Genomic DNA, 16,390 nt, shown 5'->3' with positions numbered 1-16,390 from the left:
GAAAAAGAATTGAGTAATAGAGTTGAAGACCACACAGTATTTTGTAAGACTTGCAATAATTAAGATGGTGAGTAAAATTCATCTTAATAAACAATAGTGAAATAATACATCACAGGATGTATTATTCCTAAAACACAGGAAAACATAATTTGAAAAAGGTATGCCTGATAGGTTCAGACTTCTAGTCTATGATTCCAGGAAGCATTTGTTTGTCATTGTGGCTAGTTCTGGATTCAAACTTCTGTCTCAGAAACTGTAAATTTAAATGGCATGTAGGGGAAATGATTACTGCATGCATGATTAGTTTTCTTTTCCTCTTCATTAACAAGCTATTTTACAGGATTGCACACAGCATTCTGGACAATGTAATATAGATTTTTGGTCTTGGCACAGCTGTTCCTAGATAACAGCATATTGTCTGGTTTGACTGAGAAGTCACACTGGGTATTACATGGTTTAGGGATTTAGTTTAAGAAAAAGTAATTCAAATGAGCTGCATTTCAAAATCCTGTTAAAAAAGGAATAGGGACTTTACTGTTTGTGGTTTGGTTTGTTTGGGGTTTTTTCACTTAAGGAGGAAAAAAGTCTCATTTTTTTGTTCAGTTTAATTTTTCTATGGGGAAATATTAAAAGCTTGTACCTGGCAGATTTTATTATAGCAATTTTGGAGTACTCTTTATAAGTTTAAATAATTAAATGTGTTTTAAATTTACCTATGGTTCCCCAGTAGAACTAAATGTTTGTCAGATATGTTAATCTAAACTTCTTTTTTTGTTTGTTTGGGTTTTTTTTGGTTTTTTTTGCAGCTTACTTGTCTTCATTTGCCTGCAAAAATGTAGGCTTTGATTTTAAAACATGTTTGAGTTTAAAAACTCCTCTTTAAAAACACAAACATTTATGTATGTTACTTATACAGATACACAGGTCAAAATTCTTTTTTTGATATCCTGGTTTGTATTTATAGGTAGCAGCTATGCTTGGAATCTTGGGCTGAAGTTATTTAATTTACATAGCATAAAAAATAATGATGTGTATCAGGGCTTTGCAGTGGTGGGTGCTGCAATGTTATAACTATGTGGAATGATGATGACCTATTAGCTATTAATGTTAAATTAGCTATTTTGTTTTATGTTGGATAAGGAACTGTGTAAAGGTACATCCTCTTCTTTTTTTGGACACAGAAAATAAACCAGCCTCATCCTCCAAGCTCTTTGAGTCACAGAGAGATTGCTCGGCATCAGGCTTCCTCATCTGTGTTTTCATGGCAACAAGAAAAGACACCTTCTAGAAATCCAGAAACACCTGCAAGGGGAAGTTCTGCAGTATCCTCTTTTCCTTGGGATAAAGAAACAAATTCAAGTATTCTATCAGAGAAGAGCGAGTTTGACAACAGCTTTGCTGAGAACTCAAATTCCTCCCTCATGATCCAGCTAAGAGCACAGAACCAAGGTATCTGATGCATTTCTTTAAGACCCAGAGGCAGCCTCCTGTATAGTTTCATGAAAGCTGGTGTGCAGATAAAAGCAGGCTATTGAAATTAGTGCTTTAGCAAGGAAAAGAGAAAGATACTTGCTGTTGGCTTTGGCAGCTGGCCCTGTTGGCTGCTGGTGTATTTTCAGTGATCAGCCATACACAGAGATTACCTGCAAGCTGTGGTATCTTTTGCACAAGGGGTATAGGAATTAGAATGGAGCAGTTTGTATTTTTGGGCTGAGTAGGGGACATCTTCTAAAAGGAAAACTGCCTCTTTCCATTAATTCCATTGCTCCTGAAACAATCTTCTTAAAACACCTAAAAAAACTCTTCAGGATTTCATTGCATCTCACTGTTAAATTTAATTATATTTTTTCTTTATTGTTCTATACTATTGATACTTTTGACTGAACAATAATGTCTTAAAACTTTGATTGAACATGCTTAGTGCATAACTGAGTTGGTCCATGATGGATGCCACTGGAAGCACAACATGAAGTACAATCCAAACCCAAGATATGGTCTTATATTGCCCATAGTGACATGAAGAAATAATCATTCCTGATACCTGATAGTTTTAAGAAAGGAAATAGCTGGTTTGTTGTGGATTTGTTGCGCGTTCACTTGAGCCTGCTATTTGTACCCTTTGGACAGCTTTTCCACTGTTTTACGAGTCCTCAAGCTCTCCAAACTCTTCATTCAAATACCTCACATACAGCTTCAATTTTGGTGGCTTTTTCAGCTTGGAAGCCATACAAATTCAGAATCAGGAAGACAGGACTTCTTTTAACAAAAAACCCACAAAGCCAGATAATATTAATTCTGGATAATACTTCCTGTAGCTGACTTATATTTTCTTCTGTGAATTGTGTTTCTACTGTGTTGTGTTTTTGGAAGATAAACTCTTATTGATGTATACTGTGAGAATATTAGTTTGTCTAGTTTTATTTGTATGCATTTTGAGACAGGAAAAAGATTAAAATACAAAATGGGACATTTACAGTTACGAAGAAGTTGAAAAGTCTTTTGGAAGAACAGTTGTGCTAAGGAAATGCTTGTAGTGCATATAGTTATTAAAAAAATGTAATCGTTATTTCAAGTGACATGTTTCTGCATGTTTAAAAACAGTAACAAAACAAACAAAAAAAAAGCCAGCAGGAGGAACAAATTGTCTTTGCCTTTGCAGCACTTGTTCCTGAGTTTTCATGTTTGTGTTCTTTCTCATGAGGTAGGAATTATTGATTTACAGTCAACTGTCTTTCAGTCTTGATAGTTTTTGTTATTGATGTCTTAGTAGGAGACAGTTAAAACTTGTCTTAACTTGCTGAAAATTGTACAGGGTGTCTGCCTCTGCCAGGAAATTGGGTTGTTATCAAACATTTTAAATAGGAAATGGAAGTGTGTTGGAAGAGGTGCCTTCTGAAGCATAAAGTATCCTTAATCTTTACTGTTTTTTAAATTCAGAACTAAATTCCATTATTAAAGACCTGGAACAGCAATTGCAAGCTCAAGAAAAACTGAAGAGGTCCCATATGAATAAACATCAAGAGACTGAACTGGAGTTGGATAAATTGAAGTTGGAATTAACTGAGAAGGATAAAATTCTGAACAAAACCAGAGATAAACTGACTCAAACGAGTACACAACTTGATCAAGCTACCACTCAGGTAAAATGTTGTCTCACACATCTTTTGACTGTCCTTACAATTCATTGTCAGTATTCCTATGTGTCAGTTTGCAGCCATTTAGTAAGAACCGAGGTTCTCAGACTAAGTTTCTCGAGAGTTTACTGAGGATCAAGTTTTGAGAAGTATATGCTAGTTTGATATGTATTATATGTAAAAAACATTAATACATGTAAGCAGTTGCCCATTTTCTGGAAGGTTCTTACACCACCTGAAGAAATAATTTTTATACTCTGGTAAGATTGACTCAAATTCTCAAAAATATATCCTGATCAAGTTGCATAGAGCAACAATGACATCTGGTGGCAAGTTTTGACCTGAAAAAGACTGTTGCATTTTTGGCTGAAAATCAGAATTTGCTGCTTATACTGCAGGATGTTGTGGGGGTATAGTCCTTGTATTGTAAATTGCTTGTTTTAAATAATGTCTATGTAAAAATGCAATGCAAGATTGAGAACATATGCAGTTTCTAAATGGGATTTCACAGCCTAATCCTAGGGAGTTTGAATTCATAGTAAAAATGAAGAGAGTAGTGCTCTTGATTAGTCAAGAATTTACAGAGTGTATGTAAGTAAATACACATAAAAATCTGAAATGGTTCAGATTTTTGCTAGTAATCATGTGCAAAAGGAGAATGCCAGTGCTTAAAGTAATTCAAACTGCAGAAGGTAACAAGTAAGTGTTTTCCTTGATTAATCAAGTTGCATTACTTTCCTAAAGTCCCTTTTCCCAACACTTAACAAATTTGAAATTAGTGCACAGATGTCATAATTCCTTGAATCTTCATATTTTCATCTATCTTTTAATTTTTTTTCTCTACTAGTGATTCATCTACAGTATAGGGAAAAAGATGTTTGTGTGTGTCTTCTCTGTGTAGAATGATTACCTGTGTTTGTCAGCAAGTTTCTGCATGCTACTTAAGTATATTGGTGAGCTAACGTTTCCCACAACTCCTGTATTGGCCCTTAAAAAATAAACCTTTGCATGTAAACCTTGATCAGTCTGCCTTCTCAGAGAGACAGCTACATTTGCCTGTTGATAATTCTGTGAGGAACTAGTTTAAGGGAAGTCTTGGCTGGGTAAGGGAAAATCTAACACCTGACATAATCCCTTGACTTCATAAAGTCACTGTCATCATAGTGAGTTTGTGGGAAGACATAGCTGACCCAGTCTGACAGCTCTATTTCTCTGAAAAGGGCTTAATTTTAATTTATTTGATTCCAAAAATGACTTGATTCAACTTCCTAAAGATTAGGGTATTATGTATTTAATTTTCCCTTGTTAAATTTATATGGGTTTAAGAGAGTGGAATTGTTTTACTAAAGAATCAAAGGGGATTAAAAGCAGCCCAAGGGAAGAGGCAAGGTTGTGCATCTAGAAACATGCCTGGGGAAGGACAAGGAGAAGTGGGACTTGCCACCATTGGAATTGATGTGCAGCCCATCCTTTAGGTGCAGTGCATCTTTTCCCAGAAAGTTCCTTTGGTCCTGCCATCTGAAGGTGACTCCTTCCTGTTCTGTTTCTTCTTTCTTGCACTGGAATTGGATCTCTGCCTGCCCACTCTGGACTTTGAAGAGAGAACTCTATTGAGATTTTAGATTTTAGTTTGTGCCTTGTAGCCTGGGTTTAATCCTGGCAACCTCCCTTGTACACTTCTCTATCACTGGTACTATTCCCAGACCTCAAGCCCAGCACCTCTGTGTTTTCAAGTATTTTCACTCCTTGTGAGATCTGCAGCCTTTCTGCAATCACCTTTCCATGTGATCTTACAGAAGTTCACAGTCCCTGCAGTCTCTGCCTGATACCTGACATCCCAATGCAACTACCTGCTTCTTATTTTCTTATTTCTACCATTTCATTAACTCAGTAAACAGCTCTTATTGCTGAAGAAAGAGACTTCCATTCACCCTTTGCCATTTTTTCTTACTCTCTGGGGAAAATAAAGTACGTGTTTTGCATTAACGGATTTGGTCTGGAATAAAATTTACTTTTTGTTCGGGAAGTTAGGTGAACAATGCTTCACTCTCTTGGGTGACATAATATTGACATAATCAACTGAGTTAAATAACAAGTTAATGTGGAGGTGAACCTAGACATAGCTTGCTGGGTTTTTTTTTAGTTTAAATTGTAAAAAATACTGTTATTATAAATGAAGATATTTTCTTCTTTTTTTTCTGTCCAAATCAATTTGCTGAATCACTCCGAAATTCTGTGCAATATCCATTCATTTTCAGCCTAAACATGTAGTTGCTTAGCAGTTAGCAGTCATTCTTTAGTTGGTAGTAACCTGAGGTACTGAAAATGCAATCTATCAAAAAATCTATTTCTCAAAATCATTGATTTTCTTATTATCTAAATATATATAAAGATATGTTCTCCTATATATCATCTAAAGATGTATTTATTATTGTGTGTGTACACTCATGTATACACATACACACTTAATACATATATATTAAAGTATATATATTCTTTCTATACGTACACACACATTTTCTCACTAACATAAGGAAGAATGAATGAGTTTTGTACTTTGGATTGCTAAGAATTTATATGGTACCAGCTGGAGTTACTGTGAATATATGAATGCTAGAACAATTGCAGCTGACAGCAGTGAACTTTTTGTGTGAGAGCTTATATATTTAAATGAAACATCACTTGCACCTTTAACACTTATGATTGATAACTAAATTATTGTAGGTCCAAATGTTGGAGCAAAAGGTGAAGCGATTATCAGAAGAACTGAATTGCCAGAGACAAAATGCTGAGAGCGCTCGTCAGTCTTTGGAACAGAAAATAAAGGCCAAGGAAAAAGAATTCCAACAGGTAAGACAAGGAGAACTTTTTAACTTTGACTTCTTGAGGAGATGAAGTCACTTGGCTTATGTTGTATATCTGATTTTCTGTTAGTTGCAATCACATTTGATAGGTACCATTTGCAAAGGTAATTGAAAAAATGGAAAACAAATATAGCAATAATGGGGATAGTATTCACTGGAAAATAGAGAACATGTTTGAGAGATAGAATGAGATGAAAATCCATGAGAAACTGGGCTCCATTTTTCATAAAATTATGTATATGTGAGCTCAAACTTAGTAAACAACTAAATTATTTCTTTGGAATTTGAGTTAATTTTGCATGCATTTCACACAGAAGAAAATAATTTCTTCTAGGATTCTATCTCTTATTCTAATTTTGGTTCATGCTCATAAGATGTTAATATAGTCAATTAACAGAAGTGTCTTTCATTTCCTTCATGCCAGCTCTTGCAGAGACAAGTATAGCACTATGCCTGGAATTTTTCTGTAATGAAGTTATATTTAGTATTAACAGCATTAATACTGATTTAGATTAGGACTAAACTCTTTGTGCTTTTCTTTTTAAGGTTAATAAAGTAATCAGTGTTAGGAAATCCAAGACACAGATTCAGAAGTGATAGTGATATTTCAGATGGGCATTTTAAGTTGGCTTTAGGGATTGAATATAAGGGCATTGCCCTGAGGAAGACTGCTTGTTGTGTCAAATGTTTAACATGAAACCTTTTCTCCAAGGTATGTCCAGACAGGTGAAGTAATTGGCAGAGAAGTGCTTGTGGGGTAGCCAATAAACAGTGCTGCTTCCAGCACTCTTGAGTGAAAAAGTGATTTTGCAAAGTCCGTTAGTCAAGATGCTACCTCAGGATCTCAAATTGATACTGAACCTTGTCTAGAAGTAGTAAATTGGGACAATCAATCTTTGCATTTGAATAGTTGTAGCATCATTGTAATAATCAAAAGATGGGTTGAAGCCTATAAACCTTCTGTCCAGGTTTTTCCTTTTTTTAGTTAGCTAAATAAAGGCCTTCATAAGATTAATATGTTAGCCCACATACTGCCATTCTAAATTGTTCAGCAAGGCCATTAATTGAGAACATTTTTTCTGCAATGGTTAAAACCTGTGAGCTGTTACAGGTTCTTAAAATGTTTGTTTAATGTTCATTTGTTTATAATATTAGTCTGTCAAGTCCTATTTAAAGGCTCTGTTTTGCATCTTCTTGCAACAAAATTTGTGCAATATTCCTAACTTATAGTATGGTAAGTAAGAGCAGAGATGAACTTGTCTACTTGTACTGGAATGTAATTCTAATGTGAAATTTACCTTTAGTATGAAAATTTTTAACACTATTACTTTCATAACTTTTGGATTCAATTTTTTCCCTTTCTGTGGCAGGAATGTTACAGTAATTAAGTTCTTAAGCAGATGACATAACTTGGATTAATGTCATTCTTGCCTGTGTGGCATTTGCCTCATGAATTAAAGCTGTGTTTAAACTGTTTGCTGTGTAAGACAAGTGTCCCTGAGCAGGGAGTACCTGCTGATAAAAATCATTTCTTATTTCTGCAGTAACCAAAATAGAGACTTATTTTGGTCATGTGTTTATTTCTTTGTTTCTCTGCCACTGTTTTCTAGGAACTGTCTTGTCAGCAGCGTGCCTTGCAAACACTGGATCAGCAGTGCAACCAGATAAGAAGCAAACTGAATCAGGAGCTACAGCAAGCCAAAAATGCCTTCAATGTTCTACAGGCAGAATTTGACAAAGTAGGCTTTTTTTAGCATTAAAATCCACTACTAGAGTGGCATTTAGTTGTCTCAACAGCACTGCCTTACTTATACATAAAGCAAAAAAATAATCAATGTGGCATCTTGATGTTTTTACAGTATGTATTGGATGTTCTATATTTATAATTTCTTACCAAAATACTCTGTATTTAAATGTGAACTATAGGCTTTTAAAAGTTTGTGGCTACTCCACTTCTCACAGGGAAGAAGATGTAAATGCAGGCAGCGCAGGTAAAATAAATCTGAGAAAGGAGCAGCTAAGGCTGATCACTAGAAACTTTATGTAAAAAAAGAAAGCCCAAACAAAAAAAACATCATGCAGAGGTGTAGTGTGATGAGAGAGCTACTGACCAACAGGTCGTTGCCCTTTGGAACAACAGTCCCATTTTCATATACCCTAGCCATGCACTCCTCATGTGATCCTGGGGAGAGCTGATAGAGGAGATAAAAAAAGCAAAGAAAAATTACATTAGCATATGCATATACAGAACCAAGTGTTTGCTATCAGTTTAACTCCCTGAACTGGTTCTCCACAAAAGCAGTTGAGTGTCATGGCTTGTGTAAGGAAGAAGATCAGTATGAAGGAGCTCTTCCACAGCTTTGGCAGCAGCTACCTTTTAAAATACTTCAGTTGTCACAAACTCCTAATTTTCAGTAGTTTAAAAAGCAGCAGAGGCCTCAGGAGTGGGTGATCAGAAAAGAGGAACATTTAAAAGCCTCCAAAACCCCTTGAGAGCATTTCTCAAGCAGCAGAGCTAACTGATTTTCTAAAAAGGGCCACATGTTCTTGAAAGATGTATTGAGAAGCCCTGTTTGCAGGCATCCTAAACTGAAACATCATTTCTAAAACTGCCAACAGATTTCTGGCAGGCTTGTTTTATTTTAGAAATATAGCTGTGGGACTACATTCAGTCAAAAGTTTTTACTGGAGGCTTCTTTATTATATGCATATTCTTTTGTATATGCTTGCTGAAAATTTGATTAAATTGAGAGGATAATAAGTGCCTTTTACTTCCTTCTCAAAGAAAGATCATTTACTTGATGACCTAGGAATAGATCTTTTTTTTTTGACCCACTAGTGTCATTTCCTTCTTTTAATCTGGAGTGTTTTAGAACTCTTTTCAAAGAGTTAAAACCTGTTCACTTTTAAAAAACTCTGTGTCAACAGAGCAGTAATTGCAGTTATGATCCTAACTTTGATTCCCTTAGCTTAGCAAAAAGCCAATTGTATTTCAATCTCATTTCTGTCCTACAGATATCATTGTGGTGATGTAGCTGCAAGTTGGATGAATTAATCTTGTTTCAGACAGTCTATAAATGTATCTATTTTAAGATATCCCATCTTTTTGGTCAGAAGCAAAGGAGTGGAAAGGCAATAAGCAACTTTTCTCTAAACACCAGTAAAGCAACCCTTGGGTTCAGGGTGGGATAAAATAATGTAGTTTCATTTTGTAGCAAAATGTTGAGTTCAAGAATTGGAGTTTAAAAAAGAAGTCATTCTTGTGATTACAATGTTGGTTTTCCAGGTAATGACAGCAAAACAACGCTTGGAACACAACACTGGTGATCTCACCCAGAAGCTGTGCAGAGCAGAGCAGAGTCTATCAGCAGCCCAGGCTAAGGAAGCCGACCTGACAAGAAGCTTTCAGGTGAGCAATGCTGAGGAGTATTTGGCAGAATTAGTACCATACATCAGCAATTTATAAATACTTAATACTCTGGAGCATGTGCTCACAATTGTGTTTTTCCCCATAAGCAATCTTTAAACACTTTTGTTGACTATCTTAATAACTCATCCTAGTTGTAACAAAAAATGAGGCCTTCCCTAACATCATGGAAATCAGTGCAGTTTCTGCAGTAGGTGTGTGGTTAGGATTCATGCTGTAATGCTGATGATATGGTTCTAGTTCATGTTGAACTTTTTAAAACAATAAATTGTGTTTCAAGAGATTCTTCCTTTTGGTTCTGAAATAAAAGTCAAATAGTAAATGCATGTTTGATTTTGAAAGTAAATTCTAGAATCATTGACTGCTGCTTTGATTGATACTGTTAAACACAGTGACTTTGTACGAATACTATTTCCTCTTTTAAAAAAAATGCTTCTCTCTTAGAATAAGACAGTCCAATAAATATGCAATGCTGGAAAAACTTTCTCCCAAATGAAGGTAAATTCAGAGAAGTTTCTGTATGCTTCATACATGCAGAAACCTTTTCACTTTAAAGTCTCCTCTGTCTTCTCAATTATATTGTTTTGGTTTTGTGGCAACTGGAACATTTACACTTGAAATTGATCCAGTTTTGCCACTAGAGACCTCTCAATGGAAATTTTATCCTTTATTTGGAGAATCAGCAGTAAGTAGGAAAACCAGCTGGATACCTATGTAATCTGTGTCGCAGTTTGGTTTTGTTAAGCACTCTCATTTTGCTTGTTACCACTTGTTATCAGCAGATATAAAATAACCTGGCATAGTCTCTTCAAAATTCTCTGCAAAAGTCTAAAGTAAAATAGTGGGTTTTGTTCAGATTGTCACGAACATTTGTACGGGTTTAGTGTAGTGTGAAAATTTAGGTATGTTCTTGCTGGTAGACTGCAATTTCTGAGAACATTCCCAGCTATTGGAATGTGACTATTGCTGGAACAGCACTTTGCATGGTTTTGGCCCAGCTGAGTGGTTCTCTTTCATATGTTGACTTGTTGAGCAAGTCCAGAGGAGGCCACCAAGGGGATGATCAGAGGAATGGAGCACTTCTCCTACAAGGAAAGGCTGAGAGAATTGGGAATGTTCAGTCTGGAGAAGAAAAAGCTTTGGGGTGGCCTAATTGTGGTTTTCCAGTCCCTAAAGGGAGCCTATAAAAAAGATGGAGAGAGACTATTTACAAGGGCATGTAGTGACAGGACAAGGGGAAATGATTTCAAACTGACAGAGGGTAAGTTTGTATTAGACACTAGGAAAAAATTCTGTACCTAGTCTAGCAAGGGAGGTCCCTGCCCATGGCAGGGAGATTGGAACTAGATGACCTTTAAGATCCCTTCCAACCCAATGTATAATTCTACGGATATTGGGAATGTTTGCACCAAATTGAAATAATTGGACCTTTCAGCCGTTTTAATTCCTTAAACTTGTTTTTCTTTCCATAGACCACCCTAGGTTTTGTAATGAATGGCTTAGTTTAATTCATGTACGTGCATTGCAGCTTTGAATGCAAGGGTTTTAGATGCTTGGACTTTTTGGAAAATTTATTAAGATTGCTAGAAAGCTTATTCATTAAATTTATATCTGACTGGATTTTTTTATTTAAAGTGTGGGTAGGGAAGGCTCTGAGTAGAAGGGAAGACAACTGTTAGTGACAGTGACAGTTTTAATCATGTTCTGAGGGTAATTTATTTATGTTGTTGCAAAAACAACCCTGCCACGCCAGCAAGCTTTTAATTTTTCCATTCAGACCCTTCCATTTCTTGCGCTTGGCTTTTGTGAATCCTATGCCCATCTGCTAGTAGTAAATGGATGAATAATTGACAGTCTGTTTCCATTTGGACCATGCCAGTTCTGTGGCATCTGTTGTCCAGAGCGCCAGAGTTTGGAGAACAAAGTTGAGTCTCTTTGAAAGAGCTTGAATTTGGTTTCCTGGGTGTGATGTAGTTACACAGTGTTTTTTGGTGGTGGTCATAGTCTATTCTGTTTGCTTGTTTGGAATTTTTAAAAATCAATTTATTTGAAAGAAAGTGCTGTTAATTGCAAAACAACCATCTGAAAGTGTAAGCACTTCTAAATATAAATTGACCGATGTTGCCACATTGTTGATGTTCAGTGGAAAGAGAATTTGTCTCTACATGAGATGGCAGGTGAAATCTGATCTACACATTTCATGTTAATTTTGATGCCATTGCAGGGGTTTGTTTACTGAGCTCCTTTGAGAAAGTAGCCTGACTTAATCAGCTGAGATTTTGTAGAATCTGTCCTGTCCCATCTCCTCTGTGAAGTCATGTGGAGCTGTTTGTTCTATGCTAAGAGGAGCACTCTGACTGCATCAACAGGCAGCATCTCTCTGATGCTGTCAATTCACTAAGAATAAAAAATTCAGCTTATGTTTCCAAGCAGTGCTTAGGAACCCGGGCATGGATTCCCAAAGTCTTAACAGGATCTAATGGAATATCTTTAGTTTGATTTAAATGAACTGAGTCCATTGACCTCCTTATCAATTTACATGAAATATGGCCTTATTTGGTTTTGGTTTAGGAAGTGAAGCAGGAGAAAAATCTTCTCAATTGTCAACTTGAAAAGAAATCACGAGAGATCCACCAGCTTGAGGAAGAACTAAATATGATCAAGCAATCTCTAAAGCAAAGCCAAAATTTTGCAGAAGAGATGAAAAGTGAGTTATGATATTAAATTTACAGAACTGTTTCTGGATGTTTCCTGCAATGCTGTAAGTTTCATTGTGAATTAAGTAAAAAGTTTCTACTGTGGGACATGATTAGTGTTTTTTAAGAACATTGAGTTTGTTGTCAATGAAAATGAGTTTTTTGTCTGTGAACATGTTCGGTTCCTGAAGTGATGCTGTTTTGAAAAGAATCAAAATGTACTGAACTTATCAGCAAATTTGTTTTCATAGAATCTCTTTTAAATAGAAGACTTCTGTTTAGCAGTTACTTTATGGAAAGCTGACTTTATGTAGTGCCCGACAGCCTAAAGTAATATAAACATCCTTCATCCAGTGATGAAGGAGCATCACTTAAGAGTGATGCTTTGCAGTAGAATGAGAATTGAAAATAGTAGAAGTAAATAGTATCACCTCATCTAGAAAGTTATCAGAAGACTTGCCAGTATTGACTGACAAAGATTTGATGGTATTTTCTTCTACAGATAAGAATGCTGTTCTGGAAGTGGAACTGAAGTTACTGGAAGAGAAATTTAAAAGGCAAGAAAGCTCACTTTCATTGGAGACCCTGAAAATAGCTTTAGCTGACATGGAAAAGCAACAAGAGTCTACCCGAGGTCTCCTTAAGGAAAAAGATAATCATATTAAAGAACAAGACTGTAAAATAAGTAAGATGGAGGGAGAATCAGAAGCTTTGCAGAGACTTCTTGGATTAAAGCAAAGAGAATGTGAAGAACTGCAAAAAGAGGCTACTGTTTTTTCTCAATGGAAAAATGAAACTGATAATCTTATAAATAAACTTAAGTCTGAAAAGGAAGGTCTGCTGGCTCAAATTAATGACTTGGAGGGTTCCCTTCAAAGTCAGCAAAGCAAAAATCATGAGCATAGTGAGAAACTTAGAATGATGCAAACCGAAAGTGACAGGAAATCCACAGAGATTAGAGAACTGAAAGGTATGCTGGAATGTAAAAGTGCACAATTAGAAGAACAAAAAAAAGTTTTTGATGAATTTAAGCAGAAAGCAGAATGTTCTGATAAAAAGTACTGCAAAGAGATAGAAAATATGTCCTGTAAAATATTCCAGCTCACCAACCAAGTTGCTGAAGTAGAAGAAAAGTTACAATTGGCAGCAAGTCAAGGACTGAAAAGGGAGCAGTGCTATCATGACCTGCTTGGTGAATATGAAAAAATCTGTTGTCTTGTAAAAGCAAAAGATACTTCAGAAATGACAGAAGATGGAGAAGTTAAAAGCAGGCAGGATAAGACTGCTTTAGAGAATTTGCAATTTGCAGCAACTAACTCCAGCACTGGAGTGCTGGATCATGGATATGCCGGAGCTCTTCTAGAAATGGGAAAAACTAAGGATCTGGCCAATTTACAAGAGCAGATCTCTTTTCTTGAGAGTTCTTTAGCAGCTCAAAAGCAGTTTAATTCAGATCAGCAGCAGCAGTATGAAGACTTACTGCAAACAAAGAGTGAAACAGAGCAAAGGTTACTTGCAGTAGAACAGATGTACACAAGCCTCATGACAGAAACTGAGCAGCACATCAGTAATTTGCAAGCAGATATTTCAGCACGTCAGGAATTAGTTGAAAAAACTTCAGCTATTCTTGAGGAAAAGGACATGCAACTGCAAACTTTGAATGAAAGATTAGAAAACCGAGAAGTTGAGCTTCAGGATTTGAAGATCAATAATAAATTGCTTGAGGAGTCACTAAGACAGCTGAAGCTCATGTCTGAAAGATGGGATTCAGAGAAGAAGGACATGTCTTCAATGATTTGCTCATACAGTAAAAAAATTGGTGAACTTACTGAAGAAAATACAGCCCTTAGGGATTTAAGCAGTGTTTTAAAGCAAGAACAAATAACTTTACTGGAGGCAAATAAAAATATTTATGATAGTTTAAAGGAAAAAGAAGAAATAATTTCTGATATGTCTGGAAAACATGAGGAGGAAAGACAGCGTATTCAATCAAGAACAGAAGAAATGAAAACAGAGTTTGAAGTTTTGCAGGCAAAGTATAAATCAGTAGAAGAAGAAAATGGAAAAATTATGAGCATGCTGAGAGAGCAGACAATTGAATTAGATGAAAAAAAAGCAAAATTAGAACAAGAGAAGCAGATACTTAGTGAGAACAAAGATCTCTTACATAAACTTATAGCCTCAGAAGAAATAAAAACGAACTTGGTTCATGAACTTCAGCAACTGCAGTCAGAATTTTCCAACATCCAACATGTGCCTTCTGTGGAGCTTGACTGTTTAAGCCAGGAAAGGTTAAATGTCAGCACAAGACAAAATACAATGCAAGAGAAATGTGGCTTTGTATTTCAAGAAAAGGAGCAATTGGGGAAGGAACTACCCATAAAAAATGAACCTCTAATGTGTGATGTTAATTGTGAACAACGCCTCTGTTCAGAACAGTTGAGAAAGTCCATGGAAGAAAAGGACATTGAGCTGAATAAATACCAGGTTAAACTTGAGCTTCTTCAGATGGATTTTGAGGATAGCGAAATCTCTCTAAAAAACTGCAGGTTAGAAGTGATGCAGCTGGAGACGGCTTTAAAAGGCATGGAAGTAGAACTTGAGAAAAGTGTGAGAGAGAAAGAGAGACTGCAGCAAGAACTACTGTCTGTTAAAGAACTGAAAAATGCAGATTCTTCACTTACAGTATTAGAGGAAGATGGCCACTCATTGGAGTATAATTACTGTGACATTTCCCAGGATTGTGGCAAAAAAGGAATAGATGAAAGTCCTTCATCAGTGTTGCTGGCATCCTCTTTGCAGGTAACAATAAACCAGCTGAGTGAGCTTGAGAAAATGTGTGAGAGGTTGCAGAATGAAAATACTGCATTGGCCTCTGGATTGAAAAATGCTAAAACCAATGGTACCACAGGTATTAATAAAGAGGAAGAGGAGACAGATGATATAAGGATTGCAGATAGCAATTTAAAAGCTGAGAAAGCTGTTCTTCCCGAAGAACTTATGGATCAAAGTGATAACAGTGATCTGAGAATGCCTCCTGATAATGAGGAAGTGCCCTTCAGAGTTAAAGAATGCAGTTCTTCTGACTATGAAGATTTAAAATTGTCCAGCAAAGAAGTTAAAGTACACTTTGCTGAAGTAAGAGAAAAGCTTTTGACTTTCCAGGATGAACACCTAAAATTATATGAACAGCACAGTAGTATGAGCTCAAAGATATGTGAGCTGCAGTCTTGTATTGAAATACTGAAAGCAGAAAATTCTTCACTGTCAACAAGTCAGAGCAGTGCTCATGTAGAGTCTGTGCAAGTGTCACTGTCATCCAGCCAAGATGACACGCTACCTAAATTGGATGAAGCTAACGCCACAGATTCTTCCTCAGACCTTTCTGTAAATCCCTCTTTATTAGAAGTAAGTGAGGTGGCTGATTCTCATAACAGTGGTTCATGCAAATGGACAGAGGGAATGAATCAGACAGACAGTTCTGTAGAAGTGATTTCAGAGGATGCAACAGAAGTTTTGGTTGAAAAGTGTCATAATGATCACAATTTGGATTCTGTTAGAGAGCTCAGTAGTATTACTCCAAGAAAATCTAACCTTGAAAATAGAATTGAAGAACTTCAGATGCTCTGTCAGACATATGAGAAGTCCATCAAGGTGCTTGAAGATCAGTTTCATGTTCAAGAGAATATGAAAAATGAGGAAATACAAGAGCTGAAAGAAATTATACTTTCTGAAAGGAAAGAAATAGATCATCTCAAACAGCAAAATCTATCTGAAAAGGAAGAATGGCAGCAGAAGCTGAATAATGTGACTATGGAGATGGAGTGCAAACTGGCAGCAGAAAGAAAACAAACTGAGAATCTCTCTTTGGAGCTGGAAGCAGCAAGACTCCAACTACAGGTCCTTGATTTAAGTTCTCATTCACTGCTGTGCACAGATATTGAAAATGTAAGTAATCGCTGTCATGCAAATGAGTTTTATGTCAATCCTTTGATTGTGGTCACCCAGATTTTTTACTGCAAATATTCTTTTTAAAATTGTGCCTCACAGAAGCAGTACTATTTTTTTGGAGAAAGAAGAAAAATAATCCATACTTGAGCAGTAATCCTTGTCCTTTTAGTAATGCTAATAATAATTCACTTTGTCATGTAGACACCTATTTTCCCAGAATACAGAAGGATGTGGTATCTTTGCACATAGTCTTTCAGCAAATTTATCTAAAATTTCTCCCTCAATACCTTTAAATCTTTTTGGCCAAAGATGTGTGCA

General features: G+C 36.1%; 1 protein-coding gene across 1 annotated transcript in view; it reads left to right on the top strand.

Moving 5' to 3' along the window:
- Positions 1-16,390, top strand: part of CENPF (centromere protein F) — a 35,214-nt gene that overhangs the window by 6,032 nt on the left and 12,792 nt on the right. The window contains exons 6-12 of the mRNA XM_054514330.1: positions 1,182-1,449; positions 2,938-3,140; positions 5,859-5,984; positions 7,609-7,737; positions 9,285-9,407; positions 11,997-12,132; positions 12,624-16,069. Of these exons, the coding sequence (XP_054370305.1) occupies positions 1,182-1,449; positions 2,938-3,140; positions 5,859-5,984; positions 7,609-7,737; positions 9,285-9,407; positions 11,997-12,132; positions 12,624-16,069 (4,431 nt within the window). The remainder of the gene's footprint in view (positions 1-1,181; positions 1,450-2,937; positions 3,141-5,858; positions 5,985-7,608; positions 7,738-9,284; positions 9,408-11,996; positions 12,133-12,623; positions 16,070-16,390) is intronic.

The sequence above is a fragment of the Molothrus ater genome, chromosome 3 (genome assembly GCF_012460135.2).
Source record: "Molothrus ater isolate BHLD 08-10-18 breed brown headed cowbird chromosome 3, BPBGC_Mater_1.1, whole genome shotgun sequence".
NCBI lineage: Eukaryota > Metazoa > Chordata > Aves > Passeriformes > Icteridae > Molothrus > Molothrus ater.
This window is presented reverse-complemented; position numbering and strand designations above follow the sequence as displayed.